Genomic DNA, 27,138 nt, shown 5'->3' on the forward strand with positions numbered 1-27,138 from the left:
ATGGGACCTTTAAAGCTATAATCTGGTACGGTGCATCAAATGGTGACATTTATTTTTTAAACTGTACATGGTCCCTTTTAAATAAAATATTAAGATAAATAAATAAATAAATACTCACCTGACCGCTTTTCATTTGATTTCTATTTTATTTATTTTTGCACAATTTAAAGGTTCCATATCGTGCTCATTTTCAGGTTCATATTTGTATTTTGTGTTTCTACTAGAACATGTTTACATGCTGTAATGTTCAAATAACACATTATTTTCCTCATGCTGTCGGCCTGAATGTGCCTGTATTTACCCTCTGTCTTGAAACGCTCCGTTTTAGTGCATTTGGTGCTAGGCAACAGCTTGGGTCCATGTTCACTTCCTGTCAGCTGATGTCATTCACATACACTGCAACCAGGAATGAACTGGAACATATTAAGAATGTTTATGTTTAAAACTACGTAAAGGGTCTAAATATTGTATATTTGTGACATCACGAATGGGCAGAAATCCTGACAGCTTGTTTCAAATGCAGAATTTCTGAATACGGGCTCTGTGTTTTTCCCCGTGGATTGAGCGTTTCGATACTTTCACAGTATTTATATGGGACTATAATATAAAAGACATGCAAATCTCACTTTTTTTATAATATGGGACCTTTAAAGCTATAATCTGGTACGGTGCATCAAATGGTGACATTTATTTTTTAAACTGTACATGGTCCCTTTTAAATAAAATATTAAGATAAATAAATAAATAAATACTCACCTGACCGCTTTTCATTTGATTTCTATTTTATTTATTTTTGCACAATTTAAAGGTCCCATATCATGCTCATTTTCAGGTTCATATTTGTATTTTGTGTTTCTACTAGAACATGTTTACATGCTGTAATGTTCAAATAACACATTATTTTCCTCATGCTGTCGGCCTGAATGTGCCTGTATTTACCCTCTGTCTTGAAACGCTCCGTTTTAGTGCATTTGGTGCTAGGCAACAGCTTGGGTCCATGTTCACTTCCTGTCAGCTGATGTCATTCACATACACTGCAACCAGGAATAAACTGGAACATATTAAGAATGTTTATGTTTAAAACTACGTAAAGGGTCTAAATATTGTATATTTGTGACATCACGAATGGGCAGAAATCCTGACAGCTTGTTTCAAATGCAGAATTTCTGAATACGGGCTCTGTGTTTTTCCCCGTGGATTGAGCGTTTCGATACTTTCACAGTATTTATATTGGACTTAAGCCAGCTGCTTTATAATATAAAAGACATGCAAATCTCATTTTTTTTTTAATATGGGACCTTTAAAGCTATAATCTGGTACGGTGCATCAAATGGTGACATTTATTTTTTAAACTGTACATGGTCCCTTTTAAATAAAATATTAAGATAAATAAATAAATAAATACTCACCTGACCGCTTTTCTTTTTTTTTTTTTTTAGAAAAACGTAACAAAATGTGTCCAAAAGACAGTTTAGCTCAGCAAGGAAGCAGCTTCTCCTAGTAGAGCAGACACGTTTAGATAAGTTATATTTTTACCTGTGTAATACTATATTATAATTAAAAATATAATTCTTGTTGCCCAGTGTCTGAGCTGAGTGAAAACATGTCACGAGACGCTGACAACACGTCTCCGTAACTTACTAGTAACCATGACTGCAGCAGATTCACATCTCATTGATGTATTTGATCAGCCAATCAGCGAGCAGAACAACAAGATACGGCGTCTGACCACATGGATACAAGTGATGCATTGTGTGCTGCATCTCTTCTCTTTAATACATCCATGCATTACACCCGCGTCCAGGCTTTACAGGCATAATAAGAATAATAAAATCAATAATAATAATAATAATAATAATAATAATGTAAACGGATGTAGTCTTGAGTTGAGGGAGGTTACAGTTGTGGAAATGTATGCTGCATTACGTCATCATTTCCTTTTGACTACTCATCCAGCGACCAACATGTGTACAAGTGAAGCAACCGATATTACAAGCACATAAAGGCAGAGGTGCAAAGTAATTAAGTAGCCTACATATAGTATAAAAGTACAAGTTTGAGGTACTTGTACTTTACTAAAGTATTTATATTCTTTGCTTCTGTACTTTATACTAATACGCTACATTTCAGAGGGAAATATTGTACTTTTTACTCCACTACACTTATTTGATAACTTCAGTGACTTTGCAGAATCAGATTAATAATACAAAATGTACTCAACAAAAAAAAATGATGTACTCTTTTAAGTTAAGACTTTAGTGATCTCCTGCAGCATAAAAGTGATGTACACATTAATACATCAGTTATTATAATCCAATTATATATTCTGAAATGGGACATTCTGCATGAGTGCTTTTACCTTTTGGTACTTTAAGTATATTTTGATGCCAATATTTTTGTACTTGCAGAATACATACAGAATATATATTTTTAGAATACATTTTGAATGCAGGATTGTAACCGAGCATTTCTATACTGTGGTATTGATATTTTTACTTAAGTAAAAGACCGGAGTACTTCTTCCACCACTGCACATAGGGTAACATATTAAGGCTATAACTGCAACTTTATTATTAAATTGTTATAAATATAAAATATTCTAAACCAATGTAATTAATTTGTTCTGAGAATACCAAATATAAATAGGTGTAGACATACAAAATATCAAAGTACCCTTTTTTGTCCAGCCAACAGTCCAAAACCTAAAGATATTCAATTTACAATGCTGTGAAACATTGAAAAAAAAGAAGATCATTCTCACATCTGAGTCGCTACAGCCAGCAAATGTTTGGCCTTTTACTTTGATTAATGACTTAAAGGAAAAATCTATTATCATTTCAGCTCTGGTTGATTTATTAATGTAATTACTCTTGTTACATCAGCCCAGATATAGCCAGACTATTGACTTTCACACACACAGAGGCTTGTGAAGTCAAAGTCCTGGTATAACCGAGGGACATGTACTACAAATAGGAACTAGGTTTTTGCTTGCAACACACAATTAATGTGTACGTGCACACATGGCCCTTGATATTTAGGTGTCTTTTCCTGTTATTCACTCAGCTCTGGTCAGGAAGTATGTCACTTGCAACAGAGTAATAATAGTGGACCACGATACTAAAGGTTCTCCAAGCACAGGAAGGACTGAGGGGCTCCAGGAAAATCCTGAATTAAACAGTCTGTGTAAATTTAAGAGATGTGCCAATTGTCAAGAAACACTGGGATCAACTTTCAAAGCAAATGTTTAATAAAGCAATTAAAGGGTTTCATCTAAATACAAAAGATCATGACAGGAATATAGTCCCTTTGAGAAGAAACATGTACACTGTCCTCTTGTGTTCATTTAAATGTACTGCATCATCAAAAAAAGAAAACAGCTAAAAATGCTTGTCTGTGTATAAAAGATGCACCATGAAGTACAAAACATGTTATAAAAAAGAACATTTATTGGAAATGTTTTGACCAAACACCAATACACAGTATGCACTACCTTAAAAAGCAAACTAAACAAGTACAAGAAAATTAGATGACGTGAACTACTGATTATCTACTGGATTAAAAACCTCCAGAAATCCCTGTGAATTCAATAATCAAAACTAAAAGGTAATATTTTGGATCATTTATGGCTTTGCGACAGACCTCAAAAGGATATTCTTCAGGTACGTGCACAGTTGGTTCATCAGATCTTTGTTCTGACCCTCGACCCAGTGCATCTCAATCATTACGTCGCTATCCTCAAGCATCACATTCAGCAGACACTTAAACAGGAAGTGTTCGACTGCAGCGGGACTCGGGGGTCGCTTAGAGGGCGGTTCACTCTCTGCAGCAGCTGCTGCTTCCTGTGGACATGTTTCCTGCCCTGCGTCTGAGCAGGTAGAAGACTCCATGTCCACATCTTCACCTGATACTTTTTCTAAGACCTCTTTCTCTTCTGCAGGTGGGTTCTGTGTTACATCTTTACTTGTCTCATTGGAAGAGGCGCCATTTTCAACCTGCTCTGCGGGCTGCTTCTGACCAGCTTGCTCTTGTGCAGAGGTAGTTTTGCTTTTAGCGCCATCACCCAGGCTGTTGATGTTTTGTTTGGAGGCAGACTGGTTTTGAGATGCTGGGGCTGTGGCCGGAGCAACTGTGGCCAGAGTGGTTTGAGAGCTGGTTCCAGTGCAGTGCGGCGCCCTGGGAAGCTCTCGCAACTGACGCGACCCTTCGCGTCGCTTCTGTCGTCCGTGGATCCAGGTGTTCTCCACAGCTGTTAGAGAGAGGCTCTGCTCCTGCTCTCTGCATGGGACACGTTTGTGTAGCACCTGCGGAGCCAGATAGAAGACAATCTGACTAATGATGGCGTTTACTGCAGATGTACAGTATGATGTATTAAGGGCCGTCCACACCAAGGACGATAATGATGTGAGCATCCACACTGATGAACGATAACGTTCTGTGAACAGTGGCGCCAAGCATGCGCTGCACGCTCCAGCTGTGTTGCACAGTTGTTACTTATTATTAACGGTTCTGTAATGGGAAACGTGTTTCTGTGATACCAAAAATCCTAAATGTCATCCTAAACGGAGATAAGATAGGATTTAAGACTTAGAAAGTTTCTGTAATGAGGCCCCATGTCTACAACTTTATAAAGGGTGAAACTTAACCTTCTAACTGTGGCAGTGCAGCCCTAAAGCTTACCCGCAGGTCGGTGAGTGTTTTCTCCAGCAGTGCAGTGATGCTGTCCACAGGGCCGCGGGCAGTAACGCCTAAAGCTGAGGCTTTGGCCTGCAGCTCCTTCAGTCCCGCCTCTGGTACAGTGAACGACAGGGGCTTCCTCGTCTTCTCCAGTTTACGCTTCTTACTGGGAGGAGACTGGAGATAAAAGGGAGAGAGATCAGGAGAAAATTAACAAATAGTCTCTAACATGGATCCGTAAAACACAAAACAACGGACACAAATTAAAAGAGTTTCAAAAGGTATAGTCTAATAGAGAAAGAAAGTGACTGAGGGATGTGTGGGTGAAGTCAACAATGCCAAAGATACCTGCGGTACCATAGTCAACAAGGTCATTTTGCAATGATAAGCACACACTGAAATATGTTGGAAAATATTTATTCTAGATAAATCAGACAGTAAAAAATACAAATGACAACCACTTTGGGCAGCCCTGCTTTAAACATTAGGTATAATGTTTGTTTTTTTCTCAATCATCCAATCAGATGACCAAAGTTTACATCCATTCACTGGCCTGTTACCAACCTGGATGGCAATGTGTTGGTTTTCTCATTTTTGTTTCTCCACTGCCTAATAAACGCTTAAAATACCCCCCCAAAAAAATCAAAAACTAGTATTAATAATGATATATATATACTTTTGTGGGTATGGTCACTATCTAAAACACTTGTGGGTTTTTTGTTTTCTGACTATAGATGGATGTTTGTTACACACCACATGAGGGCGCTCAAGCCACATGAGCTCCTCCTGAACCTGCTGCGAATTAACCACCATTCCTTATTTCTAATCCCCTCTAATGTCACGCTGTGATGGCGGTGGAGGTCATTACCCAACCGTGTCTGAATAAAACAGACGCTCTGCAGCGATCATACCCTTCACGTCCACTGCAGCCAATAAGTCAACGCCGCACTGGCGAGTCACTGCAGGCTGACTGAAAGTGGGGAGACAGCGGGGCTCTGCTGCCGCACTCCACTGTGACAGAGCAGACAGCATGGCCGACTGACCTACAAACAGCTGAGGGAAGGAGCAGACTGTGACCTTCACTCTGCTGCGCTGATCTGAGAGTCAACTTTTGACTACTCGTTCATTTTAATGCATCAGAAGACTTTTGAGCCTCTTTTTTTTTTAAATTATAGCATGTAATATGTATTTGTTTTCTTTCTCTAATCCCTCTCAAGAATAACAGAGGAATCTGAAATAAAATATAACAAATAAATTCCTGCATCTGCTTCATTTTCATTGAAAAAAAGCTACATCTTCACTCCAAGTAAAAGGTTTTTGATTGATTTTTTAGTGAAAATGATGGTCCGTGTAAATGTATGTTTAGCAGGGATGGACATATTTAATTAACGGGTTGACGATGAACGCTGCCTTGTCTGGCTGCTTATTAGAGCTTCTTTTATTTCTTATTGTTTCTCACAGACGTCTCTTCCCCCCTTTTTCCTCCACGCACTGCAAGCCCTGCGGCTCATTGTACAAGGAAAGGAAATCAATAAAATCCATCAAGCCAGTCCTGTCTGTTTGTATGCAGCATCCTTGACACAGATTCTTGCACCAATACATTAGTATATAAACACACACACACACACAGTCAACATGCACAGACACATAGATAAACTCAGACGAAGAGCATGTGTATAATTTTACAGGAAACCTCTCCACTAAATCATGTCCTCTTCTGACTCTGCTGCTCTTTCACTCCATTATTAATCCCACTTACACACTCTCACCTCATGCATGCCCTCCCTCTCTCACACACGCACACACAATATGGGTACATGACAACGCCACAATAAAAGCCTGGCCTAATTTTGAAAACTAGGCACAGTAAAAGCCTACAAGTCCAATAAGAGCTGTTCTCTTCAGATATAATGTCATTCAATAATCCATCTTGATGGTGAGTGCTTGCAACAAAATGCTGCAGATTTCACCTCCAGGCAAACATTGTAAATTATACTCTTATCACCCCTCTTCTCCCAACCCCTATTTCTTTTTTGTCAAGTCCAAAACCCCCTTGGCATGGACTCCTGAACTCTGGACCTTCCTGAACCCGCTCCTGCCAGAGGCCTGTATGAGCAACAACACGCCTCAGGGCTCAGATAAAGCCTGGCTGCCTCCGTCTATTCTCTCTACATGTGCTCTAATCTCACCATCCACAGTCTCTATCCCTTTGTCTGTTTGTGCTGGATTTCTTTATCTGCATCTTGTGTTCCTCCAGTCCAATTAATTTAATCCATCCTCTGCATTTTTCCCTCTTGGTAATGAGAAGATCTTATATTATTCCGCCTTTAAAAAGTAAAATCCAATGTTGAATTTCTTCACAACACCCCAGATCAGAAGCCAAGTACTAAACAACAAAGCTCTGTGGTCAAACCATACCCATGATTTCTGGAGTTGCACTAAACTAAAGCCTTTCTGGGACAATATACTGGGAGGCTGTTCAAGGAAGAGACAGATACCAGCTTAAAAACTATAACGAGATAATGATTTTAAAGAGTACTCCATCGATTTAGCATTGAACTCCGATAGCATCGGCGGACTCATGATGGACAGTTAAAAAAAAATCTAAATCTATGCAGCAGAACCAGAAATATCATCCTCTTTATTCCACAAAGAAACTCAACCGCAGACAGTTCAGACAGGGATTTGGGTATGTTATGCTAGTAGCGGCTAAAGGCCCAGACACACCAAACCAACATCAAAGAACTAGAGGCAACAAAGGCCGACAATTGCAATCGCCTCACATCACCTTACGTTGCCAGTGTCTTGCCTAAAAAGGTGCACTGGAACACATCACAAAGACTACAGCCAACGGCCAACTACCACGTACGTTCTGCGCCTGGGTGAGATAAAATAACTCTCCCTACCAGCAGGTTGTGGTAGTCTGTATTCATCATTCAAAAAGGGAAACTGAAAGACCGAAGACGGCGGATATACAAGCTGCTGTTATGATACGTACATGAAACAAAGCAGCGTTTGATGCCACAAAAGGCTTTATACAACTTTATTCATATATGCAGTAGTACTACCCAAGACCTGTAAGTTTTCCCTTGAAAGCAGCTTCAGTCCATTTGTTATTGAGGACGACTTCCTGGATGTGACATACAGTATAAGTCAACCTTGTGAATCCAGACGATTAAGATTAGGTTTATCAGTTGTGTTGTACCCTGTGATTCACTTCAAGTGTCACCTGTCGAAGACAACCTGTCACCCGTGTGGTTAAATGAAGTTTAAACAAACCAAACGACAGGGAGAAAGAGGAGATGAATATAAAGTAATAGTAGTAATAGTAGCCTGCAGGTTGACCTGGTAATAAGAGGATTAAGTAGGTCACGGATGTATGCATGTCACATATGTTATAGTCTATATGTAACATTAATGAGCACTCCCATGCACATACATACATACATACATACATACCAGACGTCCATAGGAACACACGCATGCAGGCAGAATGAGGCAGTCAACCATGCAAGGAATTACACATGCAGAAAATTCTGTCATTTAAACACACACACACACACGCACAAACACACACGTGCTTGAGGGGTCTGCGTTGTAATGATGGCGAGCAGCTCTCGAGTGTAAATAACGGTGGATATGCGTCAAAGTGGAGGAGGAGGAGGAGGAGGAGGAAGAGAAGGAGGAGAGGGGTGGCAGGAGGAAATGTAGGCCAATCATTCTGCTCAACTGCTTTTATGCTGAAAAGGCCAAAACAGAGAGGAGTCCAACACAACACAAACAGTTGTCATCACACAGCCTCTGCTGCACCTGCTGACCGCCTCCACCTGCCTTTATTTTCAACCTGTCATCACTCTAACATTATTGTGGCTACTTCACCGTCCCTGCTTTCTATTTATCTCAAACTCTCACTGTCCAGACAAGACAATGGTATGGTGTGTATGCACACAGTCCTGCCCTGGCAACTGTTGCCTGGCTACAGCATGTTAAAAATCCCATAAACATCTCCCCAGAGGAGACAGGAGTAAGTGCTTCTAATGGGTCAGAGCTGGAGGGAAAGAGGATACAGTGTGGAGGATGGAGAAGATGGAGGTGTTGTATGACAGAGGGGGAGGCTTTGGGTTTTTGGAAATATCCAGTTCAAGCAGCAAAATGGCCGACACTGTTGAGATTACTTACATGTGTATTGACTTATGGTACCAAATGTCAAGTCTGTTTCTCGGTATCATCGTTGCACGTCTGTACTGAATTTCATTACCCAGCCATAATGACCGCAGTGAGCAGTGGGGCTGGAGTCCTTCAAGTGCATAAAATAAAATCAGCTCAGACTTACCGGGACAATCACATCATCATAGAAACTCCAGGCCAGCGCCCAACGCATCGTCCGTCCCTGGCAGAACTCTGTGTGCGTCACTTTGGGTACCTGAAAACAAAAGAAAATAAGAGGCGTGATCAGGTGTGATCAGCACTGTGTTTGCGATTACTTCAACATCTATATAAGGGTGTAAGAAAATATTGAACATATCGAGTATCGCGATATGTGTTGTGATACTTTATCAATTCTCAAAAGCACTGTATCAATTTTTAATTAATAGTTTACATATAAAGATCAGTCAATATTTTATTGAATTTACAAAGAAATGCGTTCTCAAATGATGTTGAATGTTACAGGGACTGTGATAAATGCAGATCTTGCTGTTCTGATTGCACGAAAAAGTAACTTTTTTTACTCAGATTTCATGCATATGGTGGTGTGTCTCTATAGTATGACAGTTTTCCTAAAAATTAGATAAAAAAAACGCAATATATTGAATCGTAACCTCTGTATCATGATACGTATCATATCGCAAGATTCTTGTCAATACACAGACCTACATCAATAATGACCAGGTTTGTGATGTAATGATGGCAGAGAAACTGATTACATTTTGTCTCAAATCTGATTCCCCTCTTCTACTTGTAATTATATGTTAGTTTCTGCTGTTATTTTTGCTGTGTCAGGGTACTCCAACTCATATGATTATATATCTATATTATATTATACATTATATATATCAGGGGTTCTCAAACTTATTACTCAACCCGGACTTTGAGGAGCCCTGATATGTATTATAAAGTCTTGTGAATGTCTTGAAAAAAGTTAAAAAAAACGCTGATAAAAAAAATAAAAATAGATCAAATAAATACCCATAATACAAAATGACATAAAAACTTCAAACTTTATTCCATAATTAAATCAGATAGAGCCACTGAACTAGTTGGCTGAATTTCGAGATTATGATTTGTACAGTATGTGATAAAATGTAAAACAGCTCTACATAACCAAATCATTCTCAACAGACCAAGAATGTGACTCTTCATCTTTGACAGCATTTTTCCTGCTGTGAGTTTTGGTTTCCGTGAGCTCCACATCTCTAATAGTGGGTGAGAAAATATATAGTGATGATGTGAAAAAGACTCACACATGTGGTGTGAAAACCCTCGTGCTAACAGAGCACTTTAAGTGTCTCTCAGGACTGCTTCTGTAACTACAAGGAGGAGGGTCACTAAGATAAAGGTCAGAAGTCAAGGAGCTCCGTATCTGAGACATTCACATGTGCTAAATTAAAAAGCACAAAGAGAGATGAGGAGACACTGGAGAAAAGACGGAGTAACGGGTGATAAAAGCATTAGCATATTAACTAGGCTAGGTTTCTGTTTACACACACTTTAAAAAAAGGCAACAACTCCTCTCTGGAAGTTAGCCAACGCTGCACTCACTCTGATGAGCAGCGACAGCACCCGAAAACCTCTGGAGGAGCTTTGAGGGATGGCAGGTGGAGTTTCTTTTTTTTTTTGTGAGAATGTGATGAAGTGACTGGCACAGGACCAGAGGCCTGCAGCAGTCAGGAGTCATGTGCTGGGCTATTAGTTAGGCTAATGACACTAATGCATGTTAGCTACAGAGTGCCATGTGATTCAGTCATGCACCGCTAACAGAAATCAGCTCCTTCATGGCTCGTTTGTGACACTGCTTAGTGAGCACATTAGAAAGAGCTGATGAGTTTTATTTCTCTGGGTATCTGCTGCTCTGACAGTGACGACCGTCTGCTTCTAATGTCAGTACTAAGTCCCAGAAGAGTGTTTGAGAGGGGAGGCAAAGATTGTTTTAACAAGCCATTATCAAACCCCGCACAGAAGGGGCACCTTCCTGCCTGAGCAAACTGAGATCAAAAGCTGTGGATGCTCGTTTGATTGCAGTCGATGCAGATGTATTTGTGTGTTTGCCTCGGTTGGTACTCACCCCTTGCTTCCTCAGCTCCTCTTTCAAAGGTGCCAGGCTACACTTCTTCCCCAACATGCAGCTGTACCACCTGCAGAAAGAAGAATCCATATTAAACCAGCTGTGTGACGCTGTGTTAGCGGGCATGGACTACCAAGCAGAGATCAAACGAGCCGAGGTGAGCTTTGGGGAGCAACACAAACGAAAAGTAAAACATGAGACAGGAAAAACATCCGTATGTGTGTACGGTCCTCAGTGGAGGAAAAGCTGCTTTGAAGTCGTCCCTCGGTGGAGGCCTGATCAATAATCTCTGCTGTGCAATAAAGAGGTGAGGTTGGTCTTGATCAATAAGCAGTAGAGTCCGGCCGGGGAAGATGGTGGAAAGATAAACACATCAGGGAGTCAGACAAACCTTGTCAGGGTTTGTTTAGTTTTCACTAGACACTATTTAAAGCTACTTATCTGGTCTTTATTTAATCACCACAACGTGAGGGAAAAAAATATCTAAAATGTGCATAAAGTGTGATTTTCTGTGCAGCAACAATTGATTTGTGTTTCCCCTCTCAGGCACATACTTTCTCCATTTCTTGGTGGTGATTATTCATGCAGCCTGTGAGGAAGACTGCAGTCTCTACACAGGGCTGAAAAACACACGTCAGCTTCCTCTGCATTAGTTAAATTAAATTGTTTTTTCTGTCTTTTTTAAAAACAATTAGTGGATTAATCAATTAATAATTAACATTTTTTATAATCATTTAAAATCATTCATCTCTGGTCCCAGCATCTCAAATTTGAGAATAAGCTTGTAGAGAGAGGTTGAAGGGCTTAGTCTTCAAGCTAGAGTGATACTGGTATCATATGAAACTAGAAAACCTAAGGAATCGATTGGTACCAGCCATGTCATGTTAGTTTGTTGGGAAGAATGCTAAATAATGCTCCAATTTTTTTGCCAAATTTTGGCGAGGAAAAATGGGTCCCTTTGCCTCTGACCTCAAGATATGTGGATGAAAACTCTGAGATGAACAGAATGAAAACTGTATCTTATTAAATCAAACAGATGTTGACAAACTGCATAATTTGCAGTTGAGAGAAGTAGCACTATATCTTATCAATACTCATATACCTGTCGCTAAATGTTTAAAATTGCAATAAGATCGTATCAAGACTTAAGTATCGTGATAATATCTTATTGTGGGGCCTCTGGTTATTCCCTCCTCTTGTAGAAAGGGAAGGTAGGCCGTCCAATCATTTCATGCAGGTCGAATGAAAATGATTGGACGGGCTTATTACAGGCCTGCGACAGCCACAGGTACCAGATGTATTTCTTCAATTTGTCAGAGCATTTGATTTATTGATTGCTGTCGGGATGTAAAGAGAATTCAAACAAATATAACAAAAAATTATTCTAAAATAAATTGCCTGTCTTAGTTTTAATATTCTCCTATAAAAGCTCTCAAATTGAACCTCAATCAAAGATAAAGAATTGTGTTCTTTGTGGTAAAGATGCAAATACATCAAGGGACCTAAATGTGATCCTAAGTAGTATTTACATATACTAACATTAGTATGGGAAGCACAATAACCAGTTGAGATTTATGTGATAGTATATGAATGCAGGAAATTGCTTTTTTTTTTCTTTCCTTTTGGGTTGAAGGGCCTCTGACTTGTGTTCAAACGTAAGCCCTTGTAATTAGCCATATTCCTAAATATACAAAAGGTAAAGAGCGACAGTCACACCCAACGACTGTATATGAAATCACATCTTAAAAACAATTTTGACTTGTGACTGAGGGAGAGAAAGGACTATGATTTGTAATCAGGTTAGGGAGGTATGAAGATGCCCAGAGGGGGTGAAGGGGAGGGGGAGAGCAACATGTCGGCCTCGGCTGACACAATGAAATATTGAACAGCTCTAATATTCACAGATGTTCCCCACTTTTCAACACAGTGGGGAGGAACACCCAGAGAGGCTTTCCTCCTCCACCGGCGGCTTCTCAAACATCCCAGAGTGTGCAGCTGCACTGGCATCCATATTCTCTATTCACACGTTGAAGCACGTATGATTACAATCTTATTAGCAGAGATGGTAATTTTCATATCAATGGCGTGATAAATGAGGAGTATTACCTCATTTCTAACTGGGGTTGTGGGTGTGTGTTATACTGGGAAGTAAGGTGGCTTGCCCCTATCTGACAGTAATTACACATCAGTGGAAAGAAGAGGGGAAGAGGAGTAGGGCAGGGCGGTGAGGGCGTCTCAAAGGACCAATCGGTGAAGCTGGCAGTGTTTCCATGGACACCTGGTGGCTCTGGTGTCCCAGCATGCATTTGGGAGTGACAGCCGGCTCCGGTTGGTTTGGCCCGAGCCTAAAACCTGTTAAATGAAACTGGGTTTGTTCTCACTTCCTTTCTTCACTACACGACTGTAACACAGAGCCACACAGGAGTAGGCAGGTGTTGAAATCGTCCCTCTCAGGGCCGCTCATCTTTCCAGTGACGCATTATGCAAACACACACACACTGTACTCCCATATAGGAGGCAAAGCAGGTGTGGCATGTCTAATCAGTTTTAATAGCACCACTCTGCAGCTCCCTCTACCCGTGTCTCACTCTGCTGCCCCGGTGACAGCCCTAGTAACGGGGGAGGGTGAAGTGACGGCCGCTGGAGACACCCCCACCAACCCACCCAAACACAGCTGTTCCCTGTGGGCTCCCGGATACAGTACACGGTGAGCTTGTGCCAGAATCATTAAACCAAGTGTGGGTGACAGCTCCATTAATGTGCAGCGACCCATCTGCACATTTCACCTCTTGGTGTCTCCCCTTCACTGGTGGTGCTCTCAGCAGCCATTTAAACCTCTCCAAGCCTCTCCAAAGAGAACAAAAGTGCAGTGCTCTTGTTCATGCATCTGCCACTTCAGATGTGTAGCTGTGCAACCCTGAATACTTACAGTTTCTGTCTGCGACTGAGCTTGATAAATCTGGTTTACATTTGCTTTTACACACAACAAATACGCCTGCAACTACTGCAATCATTATTGAGCCCAGTTTGATTTTGCCGACTCTTTGTCTCACCGCAAGCGTTTCTTGAGCTGCAGGCTGTCATGAATGATCCTCTTGACAAACTCCAGTTCCCCGCCCTCCGCCATGATCTCCGTCACCCCGCCTGTGTTCACTGAACTGGGAGGAGGTCGCCGTGAGTTCCTGGAGTTTACCCCCTGCAGAGAGCAACAAGACAGACAGAGATTAAGATAAAATCCTATTAGAAGCCTGTTACTATCGTGTAAACAAACACGGTGAACAAGTGCAGTGTTTACTCTCAATGAGCCAAACCTCAGGACAGTAAAACATTAAAGTTTCAGGCAGGGAAACACTCACCTTTGCTTCAAGCTGGTTGGCAAAAAAAGGAGGGTTGCACATGCAGAAGTCGTAAACTATTTCTGTCTCTTCTTTCAAGGCGTCCATCAGTAAAGTCTTCTGGGGGACTTTGACAACTAGGAAAGTGCAAAAACACAGATGAGGCAGGGATTTGTAAGTTCAATGATTTAGGTAATCATGACAGCTCTTGGGACAAAATAAAACAAGACTAAAGGCCTCCAAACAATGTGCAACTTCAGGCCGTCCCACACAAAAGTTAACAATCATGACAGAAACAAGGTAAAATCTTTGTTTCTTAGTCCAAAACTGTGGCCTTCGATCACACTAAAAGACATGTAGCGTTATCAGGGAATAAATCAATGGTGAATTTACTGCGTCGCAAACACATTTTCTATCTATTCTATTCTACGACGATACGCCGTTAGTCTCGAGCTAGTTACTTGTAGCCACAGTTCAGCCAAAATGATGTAGTATCCCTTAAAGACACACTAGGCGAGACAATATACAAATAACACACTGAAAGGCTGCAGTTTAATGCGTTGAGCTACCTTGTTCTTCAGGATGAGTGGACCACATTTACCTTTAATCAGGTCAGACATCTTGTTCTGCTCCACGTTTTTCGTAGCGTAGTCAAAACAGATGTCGTCCACCTCTGTGGCCAGAAAGTACCAGCCGTTCATTGTGGCTCCCAGTAAGGGGTAGATACAAGACGCACCAGTGCCTGAGGAAACACACACACACACACAAACACATACATGTTTGGCAGCTGGAGGATGTGTGTGTGTGTTCTTTAGGATGATTAATGGTTATGAGTTTCATTGGACAATATGGAAATATGTTGTTTAAAGTAAATATTAAAGGGACTATAATGGACAATAGATGTCAGTTCCAGCAGCTGTTATTAAATCATCCACATATCACAACAACGACCACAAGTCAGTCCAGCGGCACCAGTTAGTGAAGGAAACGCCCAGTGGTGATCCATCAGAGAGCAGACAGCTTCAATCTGCTTACAGAAAGATTCAGGGTCACCAATCAGTGACCTGAGGTCCTAAAGAGGACGGACACACACACACAGACAGACACACCTGCAGGCACAATCACCACAAACGCAAAGACATACTGCTTTTTCTCTGACAGACAGAACGGCAAACACGCTGTGACATATGGATGGGGATTTGGCTGGTAAGTGCTGGGGACACTGGGAATGACTGAGCTCATGTGCACCAGCTGGAAGCACCAACTGACATTTTGTGCGTCGCTCTGAGCTGCTGGAAGCCACATCCAGAATAAACAAGAGCAGGAGTCTCAAACGTAAATTAACTGGGGGACACCAACTTGAACAAATATGGGGTTTTTTTTGTATTTTTTCTCAGTTGCATGAAAAGTCAGCTCGATTTATTTGGAGCATCCTTACGATGATGATCAAAGTGAAACCTCTCATACACACTAGTAAATGTAAAGTAAATGACAGAAATAGCGGTGGTGGTACCGATGTCGATGCCCCTGCGTAGCTGCTTCTGGCCGTCGATGAGGTCCTCCACCCAGTGGATGTAGTTGAGGCGGAGGGGGACGGTGGGTATGAGGCGTTCCAGAGGGATCTCGATGGTCAAACCAAAGTCCTCCTTCAGCAGGGTGCAGGTCAGCGCTCGCACCGCCTCCGGCTCTTTGAAATTCACACTGGAGGAGAAACAAACAAGTTCATGTTAGCATTTAAATCCTACAGTAACACAAAGGAAAATTCAGGTTTATTAACAACTTTATTCTATCTGTTATTATAGTGTTGTATTCACCAAAAAAAGAAAAAATATCTAAACCCCTTTGCCAATTTTAGACTCTTATATTTAGATATTTAGATTATATCTAGTAATTTCTTGTACATGCGCTTGTGTTTATTGAACTTTCAACAATTGTGTTTGTCTTCTTTTGTTAAACAAAGGGTTTGTAAAAACTAAAAACAACCCCACGTATATAAATTTATTTTAAATTTAAATTAAAGTAAGATGGCATTATATAAGAAACGTTTCAAACAATTTCCAGCCCTGGAGATTGGAGCTTAGAACAGACAGTTTGGGTAATAATGATACTGTTCACCTTTGTTTTCTCCTCCATCTAAGTTTGGTTAATGATAACCTGAAGATTATTATTACTAGGGATGTCAAGAGAACCGATACTTCAGTATCAAGTCGATGCCAAAATTCTGAAAACTTGGGACGCCACTATCTGAGGACGAGAGCTAGTTAACGATAGCTTTACCGGCTGCTAACAGCAAACACTAACTAGCTCTTGTCCTGCCGATTTCAACACGGGATGTTCCACTGAGTTACATTATGATGCGTTCAGGCTCTACTATAAGTACTGAGCGAAGGTCAATTCTAATGTTATCATGATGCGTAATAATAATTTAATCTTGTAAAATGTAGTTTTTGGCGAGAAACTTGAATAAATACAGGTGTTTGAAGGAGATGTTTTGACAGCAATATAAAATAGATAATTAGGGAATTATGACCTATTTAACTTCCTAACAAAAACCAGTATGCAAACGGTAAAGTAGTATATGTTGAAGTACATGGGATTTATTGTTTTACTTTTGATTTTTACTGTGGTATCGAGTATTGTGGCATTTCACTGGTATTGGTAACGACTACTAAATGTCTGGTATTGTGACATCATGAGTTATTACTGATTGAAACGGTGACCAAAGCTACAAAAGTAAAAACCAATGTTGTATAAAACCAGAATTTCCCTTTAAGGATGATTTCAATTTAGTGAGTTGCTGATCCTCTTGTTTTATCAATGAGGCGACCTGACAGCAATTTACCAAACTGCTCTTAATACTGCACTTCATTAACCCTCTGCTCCTCCAGCCTGCTGCAGCTCTCTGCACTTCACATCACACACACACACACACACACGCACACGCAGATGAAGGACAATAGGGAGATAAGCAGCCCTTCAATTCAACAATCCCTTGCTAATGACAATGAAATTCACATTTTCCACATTGCTAAGAGACCTCCCACTTTTTACTCCCAATTCTCAGTCCGACTTGCTCAGCTCTCCCGTTAATGATTTCAGCTGTCACACAAACGGGCACGAGTGCGGCAGACAGAACGAGTGGGCGAGATAGGTATAATTAAAGCTTCGCCGAGCGCTTTCGCACCTTGGCAGATGTAATTAGACACATCCTGGTGATGGCAGCGTCTGGCACCTCACCAGTTTGGTGTGAGCAAAAAAAAGAAAAACCTAGTGCTGGTAGAGATGGAGCTATAACTCTGAGATCCAAAGCAGTCAACCTCTTATTTTGTTTTATTTCTTTTCACAAATCAATTACACATGAGGAGCTGAAATGTTTTGCTCTCAGTATTCAGCTCCTCTTCGGTGATATTTCACAACAAATAAAATGCATATCAATTTCCATTTTTTCCCCTTTCTTCTAGGCCCATTTGAAGACCAGAATGCCAAACAATTAGATTTAAGCAGGTGCCGCCACTGAGACATGAAATACTATCCAGGAAGTCACGTTTGAGTGTGAGATCCAAGAGTCTGAAGGTTTATGAGAGGCCAAAACACTGCATTATAATGAGGAAGGATTCTACTCTGCAAAGTTATCATGGTGGCAATAATTTCATCTTTCTCGGTGATGATCGCGAGGTAAACAGTAGAAGTACAGCGTTCACAAATGTTCGCAGGAATGTGCGCTTTCACATTTCATTGGCCAATTCATTTTTTTGGCTGGCAACCCTTTGATATTTTTGCCAGAGCCCTCTGCTGTAGCATCCTTGCTGCAGGGACAAAGTCGGTCTGAGCACCACTAAAGCACAACTGAAAACTGAAATGGTAATTCATAATATAGTTACATGGTGCTATCCTTAAACCTATTTGTGTCTAATCAAGTTATCACAAACAAACTGATAGAAAAGTGTAGAAATACTGGCAAAATTAGCTGGGTTAACATGTGTGATATTAACACATATGCAGGTCAGGACATGAGTGTGAGGATTTTCCCCGATCAGAGTGAGCAGGAGTGTTTTGACAATGTATAATTTGATACCTTAGGCCAACTGAACTGAACTACAGATTTGAAAGCAACATAAAATACAAGCTAGGGGTCGTCGTTTAAGGCGCTGATCGTGGGCCGCAATGTTCCTGGCAGGGGATCTATGTTGCATGTCATTCCCGTGTTTCTCTCTCCACTCATTTTGTATAATCTCTCGACTGTCGGCTGTGGAACTGGGCTGTGTAATAAAGGCATAAAAGGCCCTAAAATATTAATTTAAAAAAAGCAGCACTGAGTGCAAAGCAGGGGAGAAACCTGTCTCGCAGCTGAGGTGACTCTAGTCCCTGAACACATCTGCATTTTCATTCAGGAGTGATAACACGGACAAACGACCCTCCAGGTGTGAGACGGATACAAATGAGAAGTGATTTACCTGTTGAGCCTGCCATCAATCTTACCCTGTGTCTCCTCACCTAATGAACATATTAGGTTAATGGTCCAGTTTAATCAGCGGCTGAAGGAGTGTGACCTGGAGGAGAGCGAACACCTGGCACTCCTTTGAGGATGTACTACATTTTTACAAAAAGACAAACCAGTGAAGAAATTTGCACTTTTAAAAATGGCCTGAGCTTAGGGGAGGAATCAGGCTAATGAGGGAGAAATGATACATCAGCATAACGCTCACTCTTCTCCAAAATGAAAGCCTGCCTCTCTCTCAGATATGCTGCCCTCTTTCATTTCTCCTCTAAGGCATCATTAGATAAGGATCAATATTCAGAGAGGGAGGCTGCTCAGGCCAGCCCTCTATTTTTAGCCCCGGATGAGTGTGTGTGTGTGGTAGTGTGTGTGTGTGCAATGCAGACCGATCACTCCCATCAGCAGCACTGCGAATGCCACGTCTCCATGGCAACCCCACCTACTGAACAGACGAGGAGAGCACGCAAATCCGGCCACGCTGGAGCAATGGCTGATGCCAGACGGAGCGTGAGAGTGCCCGCGATTTACGTCTGTGCTGCCACGTAGGTGCACCGCTGCGTGATTACGACATTAATGTGGCCGACGGGACGCAGCGTGGGACAAACCAGGATGAAGAAGTTGTGATGAGACTAAATATGCCTTACTGTTTTGATGATAAGAGTGTAAGGAATTAGTAAAAGCTCAAAACACGACTCCAGCTGACATTCAGGTAAAACAGCTGGAGCAGGTGTGGATGAGCAAACAGAGACGAAGGTGAAGAAGAAGAAGAGATTTAAGTGCTGAGACAAAGAAAAGTCTTTGGTTCAGATGGATGAAGAGACGACATCATTAGACCGGAGGGGAGTTTACTGCTGAGACAAACAGCTTGCTCTCACCTCCACGCTACATGATCAGCATGAAAACACACACACACACACTCTTTCAATCTCCGTCCACAGAGAGGTGACCTTCATGGTACATCTACTTCAGTCTGAGTGTGCTGGGAAACATTTTTTGCTGATTAGAAGCAACTTCTTCTCCCATGTCAGGTGTTTTTATTTTTTGAGTCCTCACAAGAGCAGAGACGAGTGCATCTCTTAAAAACTCAACATGAATTTAAAGCTGATCTGACTTTGAATATCTCTGAGCTCATTTTGTGATATTTTTGCAATTCTGCAGATGTGCTGATGCTGTAAAAAAATGGCTTGGATCCAGCAATTATGGCTGAAATTATTATTTTTCGAGCTTTTTATTTAGTATTATTTATGATTTGGTGAATAAAATGTTTATTGAAGTTTTGTATCCTTACCATAATAACACTACTTTAGGAGCAACGGAAGGCAGACGGCTGCTGGCGGTACCACAGTTTTGCACTCTGCGGCTCACGTTACCGCAGTTTCACAAGCGTGTCGGAGAACTACGGTGGCCTTCAGGTAATGTAAAAACGTGAAAGGCTCTCTCTAGAGCCAGTGTTTGGTTTGTCCGGTCTGGGCTACTGTAGAAACATGCCGGAGCAATATGGCGGACTCTGTGAAGACGACCCGCTCCCTATGTAGAACGATTTTTAGTTTCAGGTGATTATACACTAATGAAAACATAGCTATGAATATTATATTCCATCTTTGCTAATAGATCTCCTGGAATGTTACACACTGTTCCTTTAACAGTCTCTATTTCTCTTTTTCATTTTCAACAATAGAAGGTGATCTCCTCAGTATATTGGACAAGCCGACAGTGTTTGAGTAACGATTGTGGAAACAAAAAAGCAATAGATATGATTGGAAATGCCATTTTAAGTTGTAATGATAAAAGAAAGACAGAAGCAATAGACAAATATGTTGTGTTTAGGTTTTAGTTTTTTCAACAGCCAACAACCAATCACTTGAGTCTATTTAATGGGATCTATTGATGTCAGCTCAAGAAAGCTTATTGGAGCTGCTTACCAGAAAACCCTTTGGCTAGAACACAACCCAAATTATTCATAATTAACTGGTTTTCAGATAAATGATTTGAAGTATAGTGATGGTTGAGCCTGGATATTAAAGTCACAACACAGAAGTCACACAGCCTCTTTACACCAGATTCAGTAAGTGAAATATGGAAAAATAATGTCCTACCTGAGGCACTGAGTTTCCCTCATCTCTCTCCCATCAGATAGTAAAAAACCTCTGCATGGTAATAACTCTGCTGGGCTTTCCAGTGAGGGAAGTAATGCTGATCATTGTAGTTTCACATTTGTCAATTTTAAATGTGGCATCAGAGGTCATGATTATTCATTCATTTATCTTCTATTACCGAGAACATGTTTAATAATATATCTCCCAACACAAAACTGCTATGAAAATTGAACATTTTATTAATTACGGAAGTGAAAATCTTTCCACAGAAGATCAGCCCATAAAAAATATGACTACCAAATTAAATGTCACCCAGGCTGTTGCATTTTTAATACCCATTCATGCCTCCTAATCCACCCCTCTAACTGAGCCCCCCGTCTCCATCCCCAAAAACTGAGACAAACCAACATTCAGACTATTTTATCTGTTCCTCACTTCAATTCCAATCACATCCCCCATATATTTCTCCTCCAGCTGCCTCTGGTCTGAGCTCGACTCTCTGCCCACCGCTATCAGTCCTCCCCACTGACGATCCCTAAATGAAGGGAGACGTATCTCCCCTGGGGATTGAGTGAGTGTCTCCCCAAGATTACTCTCATCCCTAACTCACCGATTAAATACTTTAAAAACCCAGTAGATGAATTCATTGGGAAATACAAAACCACACTAATCCCTCCACTGATGGAATGACAGACTGACTGAGAAGAAGAGCCAAATTTCTGCAGACGGCTAACCAGAGCTACCACACACACGAAGGAGACGCAAATCCTGGACATCCGTTCATGCAGCAGGCTAAGGGAACGAACTGGCAAATGAGTCAATGTCTGATCATTGTGCAATATACTACTGAAAGTATTTGTTTAAAGGAAGAATACGCAGACTTCATTTCAGGTGCTGCACATAAAAAATGAAGAATGTTTGACTCCCAATAAACATTTTTTAACCATGGTACCAGCATGGCTCCAGGGTCGGTCCGTCGGTCCATCGCACTGTACCAGACTCAAATATCTCAACAACTGTTGGATGGATAGTCGTGACATTTTGTACAGACATTCATGTCCCCCTCAGGATGAATTGTAATAACTTTGCGAGCCCCTGACTTTTCACCTTGTGTCACCAATCAGGTCAAAATTTCTATTTGTCCAATACTTTAGTTTATGACTAAATAGCTGCAAAACTAACAATATTCCTCAGCTGTACATTGTGTTTAGTGCTAATTAGCTAAATGTTAGCATGTTAACACGCTAAACTAAGATGGTGAACATGATAAACATCACACCTGCTAAACATCAGCATGTTAGTATTATCATTGTGGGCGTGTGAGAATGCTGATGTTAGCATTTAGCTCAAAGCATTGCTGTGCCTATGTACACCAGAGGGCTTCCTCCAAAGTCTGAAAAGTGAAGCCAATGCTTAAGTGCCAATGGGTGACGTCACAGTAACTACGTCAACTTCTTGTAAAAAGTCTATGATGTTCAGCCTCACGGAGATGCTAGCATGGCTGTGGACTATCAAGTCTTGCGCTTTGATAAATTACTTAAATGATTAATCAATTAATCAAAATTGTTTGTCAATTTTCTGTGAATAAATCAATCAAATCTACTCATGGTTACATCACTAAACAGACTGATGTTTACTGAAAGTAGATCATGCAGTCTGCTTTACTGCTAGTAATCAACGTTTAATTACCTTGTCATTTCACATTTTCTTGTTGTCTAAAAAAAATGACACAACTTCTTTCTAGTTGTCTAATTCTCTTATTGTCTAAATTTCTACATTGGATGTCCAGCCCTAACACTACCAGCCCATTGTTTGTTGTCTGTCTGTCTGTCTGTCTGTCGGTGAGCCACACACAAATTGATAATTAACACCTGTCACAGACGGACATCCAGTCGGGTTTTACAGCGTGCCCACACATGCACATGCTCAGCCTGCGATGAAATGATTGACTGGCCACCTCACAACCACAAAAGATCAGCCCACACCAATATGTTCACATCCACACACAGATGTTCAGGCTCGCTGCAGTGACACCATGTCGGCACTCATCTGCATAACACAGACAATAACAAGTGATTTCCTCACTGAGCAGACGTGGTACCTGTTTCATAAAACACAAACAAAGAGGGAGGAGAGTGTCTCAGTCCTGACAGATGAACAGCGGACCTCAAATACAAGTCTTACAATAACTGTCAGCACATTCATTCATTGGGAGTTTGCTTTGTTTTGACAGACTTTTGTATCAACTGAGAAAAAAAATCTAAATTTATAAAATGACAAGCTGACATGTCTTACTAAAAGACTAGAACCGACTTAACCAAGATAAATCATGAATGCTATTTTGGTTATGTTTTCAACTAAAATAAATATAATTCTGGGTATTACCAGTGCCAATATAGTACCTGAGTTTCAGTAACGATATCAAAACTTGTTTTCTACAAACCCATTTATAACACAAAGCAGCTGCACAAGAGAACATTGCTTATATAAAAATGCCCTCATATAAATAGCAGAATTATTATGTATATGAGGAATTATCTAATTTTAAAAAAAAGATTAAAAAAAAGATATATATATAAAAAAATGGAAATATAAGTTGCAGCAAAACGCCCTGGACAGCAGAAGAGGCAAAAGTAGTTTAAAATGGCTAAATTCAGTAAAATAAATATAAAGGCTTACAGCAAATTGCACTCTTAAATATTCACTGTGCTTGTCAGAAATTTGACTCATTGTTCTAGACGGCATTTTAACGATCACAAAATTACAGGATGTGGTCTGTAATAGACACGTGGACATTACAACTGCACATTTGACGAGCTTTTACAGGGGTCTTGCTCTCATGATGGCTTTAAAGCTTCAGTAGGCAGAAGGTTTTTGGCATCATTGGGCAAAAATTGCATAATAACCTTTCAGCATATTGTAATTTAAGTGTTCTGAGAGATAACTAGACTTCTGAACCTCCTCATGGCTCTGTTTTCAGGCTTTAAAAAAAAATCTAGCTCGTGAAGGAAGACTTTGGTCAATCACAGGTAATTTCAGAGAGAGAGCGTTCCTATTGGCTGTGCTCCGGCTGGTGGGTGGTGCTTGGTATTTCCTCAATAGATCTCAATATCAAACAAACGTCCTCATTTTACAGCTAAACAGTACACTACAAGATGTTTCTGAAAATATTTGAGGTGAGAAATAGGCATTACAGTAACAGAATATTGATTCATGTTTGATCAGTGCTGCCTAGTTTGACCGTTTTATCGGAGTTAGCGAGTGATTGACAGCTGCTCAGAGACGGCAGACTCCAGACCAGCTCTGATTGGTTGTTTTCCTCTGGTCTGTGAAATCTTGCAGATGCCATTAGGAGCACCGGAGGACACAGAGGCACATGAGTTTTTTCAGATTACCTGTCTCATGCACTACTGTCAGGATATAATGACCGTTTTATAAAAAATATTGTTTTAATCATATTTGCTCCATTTCTACCCAATGCAGCTTCAATTTGTTTCCATCATCGTATTGTTTCTCCTAATAGGCATATGTGTTGGTTTTAACATGTTTCGTGTATCAGATTAACAGTCGATTTTCACACAAAAGTAAAATTTCACACTGAGTTGATTAAAAAGTAAATTAGGAGAAAAAAACTCAGAGATTCACTTTAAAATACAAAGACGTCTCTGCGGATTGGATTTAAAATACAGGAGGATCAGCAGTTTGGCAGAACAACAGTAGATAATTGCAGCTCTAATTATTTTTTGCGTGAAGGTGTTAATTGACCCACAAATGCACTCTGGATGGGATTAAAATCACTGACCGGTAATGTTAGCATCACCACACTAGAGAAATAAACCCAGTCCAAATGGAACTTCAGTTAACATTTGTCTGATAATATAACTAATGACAAGGTATTCATTTTTGTATAAGGTTTGGTAAATACCCTCCTCCAACTCGTCTACATTTATTAGGCTTTATTAGTTCAAATTAATCTAGTTCCTGTTTCTTTCCTACACCAGCAATCATGAGCTCACACTGTTTGATGTCACACCGCCACTAATCCCACCAGACATATTCTTCCTTTGTTCTCCTGCCTGGACTTTCTCACATCATGACTTCTCAGCAGCGTCTCACTGGGAAGGGCACGCACACACAAATATCCGGTTTGAGTACGTAGTGAAACACAGGAAGCCTACAGGGCAGTTTTTGATTGACACACCAACCTATTCTTAAAATTGGGATTTGTTTGAAACTGTAAGCCACACATGCTTTGTGAAGTCTCTCTAATGGAAAAAGAGAGCAGAAAACAGGTTTGAGTTTGAGTTCTGATGTTGGGTCCATTAATCATTTGTCCAGGCTTCGTCCTCCTGCTGTTGCCAGGAGCTGAATGAGCAGTAAAGATCAGACTGAGTCAGCTGGGGCATGAGCGGTGCTGATCTGGATCCTCAGGGCTCGACTCTGGCATACTGGTGAATAGGTGTTTCTGTACACTGCGACAATAGTGACAATATATATATATATATATATATACACACACACAATATAGGTAAAAATATGTGGACACCTGAACATTTGACTCATATGATGTTCTTGAACATTTCACTCCATAACTATGGATATTAATTAGGGGTGTAACAATTCATCTACTACATCGATGTATCGATTTATATTCCTACGATACAACTACATTCATAGGCACAGGGCAAGTCGTCCTTCACGGGAGACGTATATCGATATAAAATCGATTTGAAACGCAAAAATCGATTGTATCGATATTAAGGATTTGCACCTTGTATTTAAGGACGACAAACGTTATATGAAAGTGTTTTTTAGCACTTTTATTAGTAAAGAAATGTTAAACATAACTCCGGTTCTCAAGACATGCGCAAGATTGCCAGCTCTACCGTTTATATTGAAAATGAGGACAGAAGCAGCTGGTTAAACCACTGCTCATTTAACTTGAATAGAAGTTATTATATTTCATGTTAAATATTAGACTGCCTTGTATCTTGAGAACTGAAGCAGCAGGTCGTGCAGTTGCATTTTTTTTATCATTTTCAAATAAAAGGTGTATGTATTTGCCATTAATCATTGTTGACTTGTTTATATCCATAATTAATTTATACCCAATTCCCTTACAAGAAAAACTTTGAGGAATCCTGACCTGCTCTGTCCAGTATCAGCTATTTATTTCACAGTCACACCGATTGAATTTCAAATGATTGAATCTTATCGCTCTAGATGAGCCAAATATCGTCCTGAATCGTATCGGAACCATTGATATCGTATCGTATCGTTGTAAAAACGTTACACCCCTAATATTAATATGCTGAAGCTGTATTTCTAAAGGCCCCACCCACCCTGGACATGGACTGTTTACTCCCCTTCCCTCCAAAAGGAGATACAGGACAATTAAAACACACACAAACAGACTAGTAATAGCTTTTACCCACAGGCTGTCAAGTGTGTAAACCCCCCCACCCCCCCAAAGGCTGAGGACACTAGCTGCTGAACCATAATCATAACACCTGCACTTTATGATCCATTTATTAGTGTATATTTTGATTTGAATGTTTTTATGTTTGCTTTAATTTTTTGTTTTTACTGCTAAGAGCTGCTAAACTGTTTTTCATTGTTTTCCATGACAATGACAATAAAGTGTCTATTCTATTGTACTCACACAGGTCGTCCGGTGAGGCTGGTGTGAACATGCTGCTGGAAGTCTGGATACTTGGAGGCCAGATAAGCAAAGTCCGGAGGTTTGTCTTTGTACCGGTTCCTGGGATGCATGGATCTGTTCAGAGCCATGGCAACAGCACTGACTCTAGAGCAGGGAGAGGAGACACGAGGCATGAAGTAACCATGGTGAACTCACAGCAACAACAGGCACTAACTACATTTAACAAAGCTAACATATCAAGCTAATATGTAGCCAGAGTTGTGTGTCTACCTACCTTTGAATGTAGTTTTGTCCTTGTTGTGATGAAGCCTGTTATTATTTTCCGACTGGTGATTTACTTTATAGGACAAAACAACTGAGTAGAAAAAGCTCAAACAACTCGAACAAACTCACGTTGTCCAAACGTTGATGACTTTCTGTGTGACTCTCTTCCTGGATGTCTGCGACGTCACCCTCTCTACGCTGGTGCGTGATGACGTCATTAAAATGGTTACCATGTAAACAGAGATGTGTTTCAATACATTTTATATGGACTGATGAGAATCTATTGTGATTTTGTATTACTTTTTCTTAGTATTATAATATTATAT

At 40.5% G+C, this 27,138-nt stretch overlaps 1 protein-coding gene across 2 annotated transcripts; it reads right to left on the minus strand.

Annotated features, from left to right (window-relative positions):
• Positions 1-3,424: 3,424 nt before the first annotated feature.
• mettl16 (methyltransferase like 16) lies at positions 3,425-27,050 on the minus strand. 2 transcript variants are annotated; one of them, XM_037775357.1, is made up of 10 exons: positions 26,942-27,050; positions 26,549-26,692; positions 15,806-15,993; positions 14,894-15,034; positions 14,314-14,429; positions 14,011-14,153; positions 10,958-11,027; positions 9,008-9,097; positions 4,678-4,851; positions 3,425-4,301 (listed from the first exon to the last, which is right to left on the minus strand). In XM_037775357.1, the coding sequence occupies exons 1-10, from the start codon at positions 27,043-27,045 to the stop codon at positions 3,621-3,623; spliced, it is 1,851 nt and encodes a 616-aa protein (XP_037631285.1). In that variant the 5' UTR covers positions 27,046-27,050; the 3' UTR covers positions 3,425-3,620. The 2 variants fall into 2 exon arrangements, with proteins under 2 accessions (XP_037631285.1, XP_037631286.1); XM_037775358.1 differs by having other exon boundaries at positions 26,823-27,007.
• Between the last annotated feature and the right edge of the window lie 88 nt (positions 27,051-27,138).

This window comes from Sebastes umbrosus, chromosome 7, assembly GCF_015220745.1.
Source record: "Sebastes umbrosus isolate fSebUmb1 chromosome 7, fSebUmb1.pri, whole genome shotgun sequence".
NCBI classification, from domain to species: domain Eukaryota; kingdom Metazoa; phylum Chordata; class Actinopteri; order Perciformes; family Sebastidae; genus Sebastes; species Sebastes umbrosus.

Bases quoted from the DNA above. Each gene is read 5' to 3' on its own strand.
- mettl16 (XM_037775357.1), bottom strand. From the start codon at position 27,045: ATGGTAACCATTTTAATGACGTCATCACGCACCAGCGTAGAGAGGGTG. The intron at 9,098-10,957 runs GTGAGTACCAAC...TTTTGTTTTCAG, and splicing joins AGGAGCTGAGGAAGCAAGGG to GTACCCAAAGTGACGCACAC. The intron at 4,302-4,677 runs GTAAGCTTTAGG...CTGGCTCCGCAG, and splicing joins AAACACTCACCGACCTGCGG to GTGCTACACAAACGTGTCCC.